Source organism: Pyxicephalus adspersus, chromosome 1, assembly GCF_032062135.1.
Source record: "Pyxicephalus adspersus chromosome 1, UCB_Pads_2.0, whole genome shotgun sequence".
NCBI classification, from domain to species: Eukaryota; Metazoa; Chordata; class Amphibia; order Anura; family Pyxicephalidae; genus Pyxicephalus; species Pyxicephalus adspersus.
In genome coordinates, this window is record NC_092858.1 from 147,804,656 (window position 1) to 147,814,833 (window position 10,178).

General features: G+C 38.1%; 1 protein-coding gene across 1 annotated transcript; it reads right to left on the minus strand.

Annotated features, from left to right (window-relative positions):
- Positions 1–2,976: 2,976 nt before the first annotated feature.
- On the minus strand, positions 2,977–4,186 carry LOC140322677 (gap junction delta-2 protein-like). The gene has a single exon (XM_072399240.1). It carries the CDS (start codon positions 4,184–4,186, stop codon positions 3,113–3,115), a length of 1,074 nt encoding a protein of 357 aa, XP_072255341.1. The 3' UTR covers positions 2,977–3,112.
- Between the last annotated feature and the right edge of the window lie 5,992 nt (positions 4,187–10,178).

Consider the following 10,178-nt stretch of genomic DNA (forward strand, 5'->3'; position numbering starts at 1 on the left):
AGGTTCTGGTTGATGGAGGCACAGTGGAGGCTGTGTGGGGCAAAGTGATTTTTCTTCCAGAGATAAATTATACTTCTAACTCAGGTAACAAGGCCACGGTGTTGGGCCAGCCTCATGTTAAGGTAAATTAACCCAATGTCATGGTAGGGAGCAAGCTTGCAGTGATATTGTAATATTAGCATGGTAACTGGTGGTAACCATATACATTCTGGTGGTAACCCTGTACACCCTGGTCACAATTACCTATGTTTTACTGGTATTGTCACAATTTTCCAGGGTATTGTCTGTATATTGTAATAATTGTCTGTTGTTCCATTTTCCTGTTTTGCAGTAATTCACTCTTTTACTAAGGTGGCATTTATCCTCATGTAATGCTGCATTGCACCGTTCACAAATCTGTTTTTTTTCTCCCTATCATTTATATCTGTTTTTCATGGATATTGCTAAAAAAGGTTTTAATGCATAGAGGAGCTAGTACATGCATAGAGGTGATGCTATTCAACATTCTAAATGTGTCAGCCGCATGTTCCCTGCTGGTCGCTGTGCTTCCAACCCACTGACTCCTGTTGCTACAGGATACAAAAGTGACATAGCTGATCCTTTGAAAGTCCTTTCATGTCAGTGACTCAAAGTACTGAAGTAAATGCATCGTCATGACAAATCCAGTCTCTTTAGAAGGATGGTAAGCAATTACAGCCTCAGTGATTCTCATGAACAGCCCCAACTTTTATTGGAATTTAAAGTTTTAGTTAAAGTGAGCAGACTACTAAACAGAAATAGGTTGGACCAGTTCATAACTGTGCTGCTTTATCAATAAAGGCCATGTTAGTTGGGCAATTTTGTGGCAGTTATCTTTTCGCTTCTACAAATTGCTAATGATGGCAATTACCTGGGATTTGAAGCTAGTGAAGTAATCACTAGAGGCAATTTTCACAGGTCAAACATCTGCTTTGTTATTATGAAAAAACTCATTGCTACAAATTGCCCTACTTTTGCAATTTGTAGCTAAGCCTTACAGGTAAATACAAAGCACTGGTAAACTTGTTGCTGAAAAATATTATTATTAGAGCAGCCATTTATATTGTGCACTTTTATGTAACAATTTACTAGGCTGTAGACTGTAATGAATATTCCACATTTACTATTTAAACATGCCGCAAATGACAAGGGGTTTGCTAGAGTCTTTCTACTTTATTATCTATATGGTCAATTTATATATGTTTGCATAAGATTCCCATATGTTACATTAGTCTTCTGTTTTCACAGGAAAATTTTGCTTAAACTCTAATATAGGTAAATCCCAACTTCATACTTTGTGCTCTTCCTCTTTTCTGCCTCCTGTTAAAAGTCCCCAACTGTATTTTATGTTTTTTTGTTTACTTTGTTTACCATTTTCTGATATCTCCTGGTCGGTCATGTGACACGTTGGCAGTGGTCTCCCCGGCCCCTTTTAGCTGGGTCCACAGCCACCCAGCTGTTTTTAGGTGGTTACTGAAGAGTTGGGCCACAATGCAGGGGCCACCACCCTCCTACAATGTCTTCCCACCCAGCCTAAAAAAAATTCTGGGTTCAACACTGCATTGGGTTTTCTTACTTTTCACATTTATGCTGGAAGTAGGCAGCCATGGTCATGCAAAGAGGGGCAGTGACATGATGACATCAATACACTGTGAGTTGAGGGCATCACACTTAGGGAGTAGGGCCAATAAACCCCCCATTTACAGTCTTTCCACTTCTGGCAAATATTAGGATACTGTTGGCGACAGTTCCAGATTGTGGGTGAGTATGGATACTGAAGTCAGTTAAATGAATATCATTGAGTTAGACTTTTTTTTTAGAGGATGACCAAAAATACCTTGCCTACTCCATGGTCCAGCAGTCTTCTCTCCTTCCAGTTCCAATTGTGAAGACCAGTCCTCTAAAGTGACTCTTGCTGGTTTTAATCTGGTAGAGAATATTGCCATCATTGCCTGTCGCAAGGACCATACATTTAGTAATTACTTTGTTTTAGATCATCCCCTATAAAATCAGGCTGCGTACACACGTGCAATAATTATTGTTGGAAATGAATGACTAACGTCCGTTCGTCCAATAATCGTTAACAAAAAAGTGCACAACGACACCTATAAACGTTGTCGCTGGAAGCAAGTGACCATCCCAGCAGATCTGATTGGGGGACGATTGTTCCCAATCTATGGTGTCTACGGTCGTTCAGTGTTCTTGGATGGTCCTGCAGTACACTTTCTCCTTTACACGTCACTTCCTGCATCGTGCAAACGATCGTATCTAGCGTGTGTACACATTGGAGACCCTAGAAACATCTTGTGTAGTAGTAATTCTACAAATATACATTAGAAGGGATTAATATGCTACTTGTGGATTCCAATATCATCGGACCAGTTTTATTACCCATGGATTGTATGATGCATACATGTTCTAGCTCTAATTGGATAACAATAAATTTATTGTGGTCCCTCATGTAGTTGCCTGATTAGCCAGTGTGTGAAGGTCAAACTAAGGCATTAGCGTGTAAATTTTGGACATCTTGCAGGGACTAAAATTTACGTTGAGTTCAAGTACCTAATCTCCAGATTTATTGTTGCAAAAATGTTAAGAAATTAGGTAAGATCATCAGACTTTGTTCCATACTGTTATTGGAATGCAGTCAATTGAACAGGTAAAAAAAAATGTGTATCAATATATTTTCCTAAATAAATTGTATACTATGAGAGTCTACTTGTAAAACTGCAAATCTCACATTCACTGAATCATTCCTTGATGAAGAATTAATAACTGCATTTAAACACGTTGACCTAGAAGCCAGGGGATGTTTCAGTGAATGTCAGATTCACTGCTTTAAAATTAGACTCCAAAATGTTTTTAAGCCTCTTTTTCCAGGTATTCTGGATTTACACACTTTATTACCACACAGAGGAACACAATATAGTACACTACAATGGAAACCATGGCAGACTATTCATAGTTTAAAAATATATTTTTACAGAGCCATTCAATTTTAGACTAATATTCACCCAGATGTGCACCAAACAGTTCAATACCACGTGTTCTTCAACAACACCAAAAACACTATGACAATTTTAAGAGTAATTTCTCAAAGCCATGATTTCTTGCCCTTGCCTATCTTGGTTACATTGCAATGTTTAATATCTGGGCTCTTCCTTGAGGTAGTATCATCTGCATCATCGTTTGTGAAGGAAATCGTGTTTACGGGTGGAGAGGGTAGGCAGCCAATTCTGTCCGGGGAAAGGCTTGTTGAGGTCTTCAGGACAAATTTTTCTTGTATAGTATCCTTTAGATGTATAAGTAGACTATTCTGCTCAGGATATAATACCATGGGCCTCTTTTTCTTCTTGCTCTTGAATTCACAGCAAGTATTGCAAGCAACTGATAAGACTCTAAATACATAGAACCATCCTAGATAATGCAGCTCCACAATGTTCAAAATAAAACAGCCAAGACCAACTCCAAACATAAAGTTAAGAAAGACTGTCTTCTCTGTAGCTCTGGAGACAAAACAGTCTGTTGCAGTAGGACAAGGGTAGGTGTGACACTGGAAAAGATGAGGTACTTCAAAGCCATAAAGGTAGTATTGTCCAACTAAGAACACCGCTTCCATAATTGACCTGAGCACCACATGAACAATATAAATAACATGCATCTTGTCAAACACAGGAATGGGGCCTCGGACCGGATCATTATTAAACTTTGGTTTGAACCTCTCCACCTTCTTAGATGTATCTTTGACCTCCACCAATTCATCTGCATCTGCACTTTTTTTGGTCTTTAGGAAATGTTCCCCAGTGGATAAGCTTTGAAGAAGTTCCATGATGTAGGCCCTTTCTATTTCACTCTTCTCATCTTTGGCAATTTTGTGCAGGACATAGATTATGTAAAAAATGGAGGGTGTAGACACTAGAACAATTTGAAATATCCAGAATCTTAAATGTGAGACTGGGGCAAAGCTATCATAACACACGTTGTTGCAGCCAGGCTGCAGGGTATTACAAGTGAATTTAGACTGTTCATCACCATACATAGCATCTCCCACCAGTGTTACCAAAAGAATTCGAAATATCAGGAGCATTGTCAGCCATATTTTTCCAATTACAGTTGAATGGTTCTGAACCTCTGTTAGTAGACGTCCCAAGATAGACCAGTCCCCCATGTTTTAACCTATATTATAAAAATCAGAAAACATTTTGGTCAGTTTTTCAAATATGAAATTGCAGAGTAAATAAATAAGCTTCTACAAAGCTGTGGATATCCACAAAGAGCGCATATTTATTAGGACATGCAATTCTGTCGGGCATGTCCTTGTCGTGCGGTAAAAAAAAAAAACGTAAAATTATCATATTGGGCAGCACAGTGGCTCAGATGTTAGCACTCTGGCCTTTGCAATGCTAGGTCAAATGGGTTTGAACCTTGGTCAGGACACTATCTGCATGGAGTTTGCAGGTTATCCCAGTGTTTGCATGTGTTTCCTCCAGGTACTCCGGTTCCACATATTCCAAAACATGCAGTTAGCATGAATTGGCTTCTCCCAAATTGACCTTAGACTGTGGTAATGGCATATGACTATGGTAGGGTCATTAGGTTGTGAGCCCCTTTGAGGGACAGTTAGTGACATGACTGCGGACTTTGTAAAGCGCTGTAAAGTATGTTGGTACTATATAAATGCTGGATAATAATATTGTGCAGGTGTATCTGGAAGTTATCTAGTAAATATGGTCCAAATATCCTGGCTTCCGAAAATACTTGTTGCCTTACTGTCTGTGATCTTAATACTTCCCAAGAAGATGTTAAACAAGCATGTAATAAGTGAAGTCAGAACTTTTTATCTTTACTTGTTCTGCTCTCAGAATTGAACCCATTGTCACTAAACAATAGCTAGGCATCTGACAATTTACAGAATACTTAGTTTAGTATATATTACCTACTCAGTCACTGAGCCTGATTTACTAAAGCTCTCCAAGGCTAGAGAGGATACACTTTCATCAGTGAGGCTGGACGATCCAGCAACCTGGCATGGATTTCCTAAAAGTAATTTGCTATTTGTTAGCAAATGTTTTCAATTCTGCATTAGATCAATTCCAGGTTTGCTGGATCACTGATGAAGGTGTATCCTCTACAGCTATGGAGAGCTGTGTGCAACAGTTTTTCTTGTATGTATTATATAATTTATATGTAAAATTTGCAGGAAGTTATCTGAAAGAATTTATAGTTATGATGGTCAGTGAGGAGTAATATTCTCAAATACATTGAGGTCTATTTATAAAGCAGGGAATCAGACATTCCTTTAAACATTTCCTGGTGAATCTTCCAGGCTTATGTGTTTCAATGGCACTATTTGATTCTTCACCAGCAATTCATCACCATTCCTAACTTCCTTACAAATATTGTATGCTGATCCACTGACAGTCTGAGTCACTTACCCAGAACACATGCAGGCTAGGAAAGTCACAAAACCCTAATTACCTGCTTGTTTAATGACAAGCAGTTCAAAACAAGATGGTCAGCATGGCAGCCAGGAAAATATAATTTGCAGATGAATAGTTCTGCAACAGCAGCCACCTTTTCTCCCTAATAACAAATTTCCAAAAACCCTTCAAATTTGTAGGTTGCAGTACCAAACACTAAAACATTTCGGCAAAGCACATTTGCATTGGGTTTGGGTGCCATTTGTTTAGAATGGTACCCAGTGCACTATTACAGTAGGCAGCAATGCACCACAAATCACATGATGTGCCATGGTCCGTTCCCATGCTTCTCATCCAAAACAAAATGACTGTCACATGTAAACATGTTACATATTCGAGTTAACATGTACAGTATGTGTTAATACATTGCAATAGCCCACAGAAATGTAAATAAGCCCTACAATTCCATTCTTTATACTACAGTTTCACTTGCTTACTTACAATAATGTACAATTTGTGGTAGACCAATTACAATCTGGTTAGGTTAAAACAGCAGCTTTATGTTATCAAAGGATGTTTTCAAATGACCCACGTGTCTAACTAGGAAACTTAATAAAATTATGTGTTTTAATCTACAGTTTGCTTTTATTATATCTTTTGGAAAAACTTTTTATAGTAAAAATTATATATCCAAAATGTGAACTATGTTACCATAAACAAACATTGCAGATCCCAGGGGACTAATGAAAACACCTTACATGGCAATGTGGGGACTGCTGACATTATTCTACTAGGTCCTTGGCTGTGTCTGGCAATATTGCTTCCTATACCCATTTCAAGTATTCATTTTTCATTAAAAACATCATTAATTACATGCTACGTGTTTGTTTTGTTACATATTGCCTCAGCAAATTTTTCTGATTAAGTATTGTTGATAATCACATATACCTGACATTCACATAATTTTATGTTATGCATCTGTGAATAATCATATAATCATGTGCAGGTGTATCTGAAAGTTATATAGTAAATAATTGGCTATAAGTACAACATATATATTGTCTTGTCCTATCATTTATGGACAGATCTGGTAATGACCTTATCGCTTCTTAAGAGGAAAATGTTCAGATTTAAAAACCTTGTTTCCTATTTTGTTATCCCCAGATAAATGAGCTTTTGACCTCTCCTCATATACATATGTTTGGCTGGTCACACAAGTTTATAAAGAGGCAATCAGATGAAAAATACTGAGGGTAATCAGACTCTGCCCTTGTACACAACCACTCTCCTAGGTCTATGGGCATCCTAAATGTCCTATAAACACTCCTGCCAACTTTCTTATCGTAAGAGCACAAATAAACTTTTCTGAAAAATTCCACCCGCAGGCCGCAGTCTATTCCTTGTAAGGAGTAAGCTAAAGATGTGTGCTGACGTCTGTTTCTCCGCAGACATCTCAATCATTGCCTGATAATTGGATTTCGACTGCATCAGATGTTCAATCTAATTTCTGTGGGCAGGCACTTTTACTATTAGCAGTATTTTCGGAACAAAATTGTCTTCTACAACCAGATTCAATCCTAAAACAAAAACCAAAAAAATATCAGGATGACATTGTTTTTGTTGCTGGTTGGCAACCTTTGCAGTTCTTATTTTAGATAATTTAATAAAGTTTGTCTAATAATATATATTTTGCAAAAAATATATACTTTTACTACAGTAAGGTAAAATGGGCAAATGTTTTATGTCCTTGGTTGTCAACCATCAGTTTCATCTTCATAGTATGGGTCTGAACGTTTAAATGATATTATAGTAATAACAATAAAAATGTTATATCCCCTATTTAATTTCATGTCTATTGATGTTCCTAATATCATAATATAAACTAATAGCAATACCTGTGAGATGGAAACAATGCAGTCATCAGCTTGGAAAGATTCTACATCTTACCTTATTGTGTGAGTCTTCTTGAATAGGAGGTAAGAGGCTTCCATAGGTGCTAGTCACATCATGTGGATCCAGAATATAGAAAGCAAGCTTTGATTGACTATGCCCCTGGGCCACTCAATGGAGAATAGGCTGACAGCACATATCCAAATTGTTTAGCACACGCACTCATTGTACACATAGGAGGACAAAAAGGTTTAATTTACAGCGAGTGACAAAGACACAAGTGTGACATGGGGTCATTACCTCTTTTGCTGCCATTCAGCAACTCAGCACAACAGAATGAACTAGAAAGAGGGAAAAGAGAAGGAATGGACAGGTTATTTGCCTCAGTTCTATTACTCTAAGCTGATAAAGGGGAGAAGAGAGGCACAACGTGGACCAGAGAAATCTACACAACATATGTCTGACTGCACAGGTTAAATATTTTTCAGGAGAAAACAGGTTTTAGAAGCAGGTTTCTATTTTAAAATTGCTAAAGGTAAAATATCTAATCAGAAAAAAGGTCTACACAGTCCTACTTTTATTCCAGTATCAGATGCCTGTGTCTTCTGCTGCACACTTTTGTCCTCTGGTCACTTCAAACCTCTAGGTCACTACGGAACAGCACTGACAATGGCCTAAGAAAGCATGTTGAAAAACATGGCCATCAACAGTAATATAAATGCCAAAGTTTCTGACAGTGGCCTAAGCACTAGGTAGGTAGGAGACACGGGCCAACAGTGAAGAAAATATAGTATAGCCTCTATTTTAGGTGAACTTCCTGAACTGGCAGGGTCACTTTAGAGCAGAGGTGTCAAACTCTGGCCCGCAACATTCTTTTTTTTGGCCCCCAAAAGAATTCTTAATATGAATTGCAGCTGGCCGGCTGCTACTACAATCCATAGTAACGGCGAGCCAGCTGCAAATAATATTAGGCTGCTGTTCTCTGGATGCGAGTGATGCCGCTACTACTATTCCCGGCATCACTTGCGTCTCTAGACCAGCAGCCTCTCTGCCTATACGTGGCGTATGCGTGGCCCCACATTTATTCGACGCAAGTAATGCCGGGAATTGTAGTAGCGACATCAATCGTGTCTATTCAACAGCAGCCTGCGTGGACCCCGCAGAGTTTATACTGACAGGTAAACTCAATAATCAGGAAGTATCATAGAGCTGTTGATATATTAATTGCAGCAATTAATTTGGTTTCACATTACATTCTCTGGCAAAGTTTAACAATTAAGAAAGAAGACAATTAACAATTAAGAAAAATTTAACAATTAAGAAAAAACAATAAGAAGAAAGAAGACTACTTACCCTAGGATACTACTGACAACCATGCAGATTACACCAAAGTGAAAGTTTTGTCACACTCCAGGATAAACAAAATCCAAAAAACTTCTCTTCTGCATAGCTTATTGTAGTCTTTTTATTTTTCTATCATGCAGTAAAATGTAAAAAAAAAACTTAGGCCTCTTTCTCTAATATAGGCTTGTTCCAGATTGAATGTTAAATGTTTTATATCTAATGAGAAGGAAAAACTTCTTAATTTTTTTCAATAAATTTCAAGTTTGGCCCACGATTTGGTCCAAGTTTTTAATCTTGGCCCTCTGTGTATTTGAGTTTGACAACCCTGCTTTAGAGGATATATATATTATATATATTTATTATCTATCAACACAAGACCACAAGAAAACCACATTGGTAGCCATTGCTTGATCTGCTTTTGAAAGTTTTTGAGTTAATAAACCTAAACACCTTGTTTCCTCTCCTGCCCCTGTGTAGTGACCCTGTCATATGTAATCCCTCTTCTTTGCCCTGGTGATGTCATTACAGGGGCTGCTAAGAATCTATCTTTGAAAGCCAAGAGGAGGAGGAGGCCAATGTCTCTTCCAGTCTCCATTTGGTACTAAAAATTACCCTGAGCCACACTCCGGAATACCACCAGGGAGGCTAAAGATCAGCAGTCACCCTCCTCGTCTCCAGTTCTATACATGGTTCTCATGGTTTTGAAAACTTGCTGTACATTAGAGTGTGAAAACAGACCTTTATCTCTCCCGTTTACTGAAATCAGAACATCCCTCTTCCTGTTGTCTGTTCATGTGTCTGCTCATACATTCACTGTTATGTTACCCCACTGAGTGTAAGCTTAGGAGAAATCTTCATGAAACAGACATGTGAAAGAAGAATACTAAACTTCAACACAGACTGGGGATTTCTCAGCCCACTCCACTACCTCCCACCAGGGCCGCGGAGAGAAAAGCGGGCCCTGGTACAAAGAACGTGTGTGGGCCCTTATACAAAATTCTACACAAATGTATGTGTGTATATTAATATTTATTCCCAACAATCGTAGATTACATTGATACATTTAGATAAGTATGTAAAGGTATAAATGTAATAATAAGACAATTTATTTATAATAGTAAAAGACATTTATAATAGCATTTATTGTCTGCTGAACAAAGGTGCTTTCCTAGCCCTTTTCCTGGCAAACTCTGAATTACATAATCAAAATTATTCTGTTTTGCTAGATCAGACTTGATACTGATTACTTAGTCCGCTTTCCCGAATTCATGGTGTCTCAGAACGTGGCGACTATGTGACGTATACGTTTGCCGTCTTTTTTCTCACTGCGTCTGGAACTCCCTCCTCCTTATCACACATACCCTTGTAGACAACATGACTTCTCTCCTAGGGCGGTCTTTATGAATGTCTCTTACGTTGTAAACTGTTGACCTTCACCCACGTACCTTTTAAATTTTGAAACTAAATAGACTTACAATAAATATTACATGAATTAAATAAATTAAT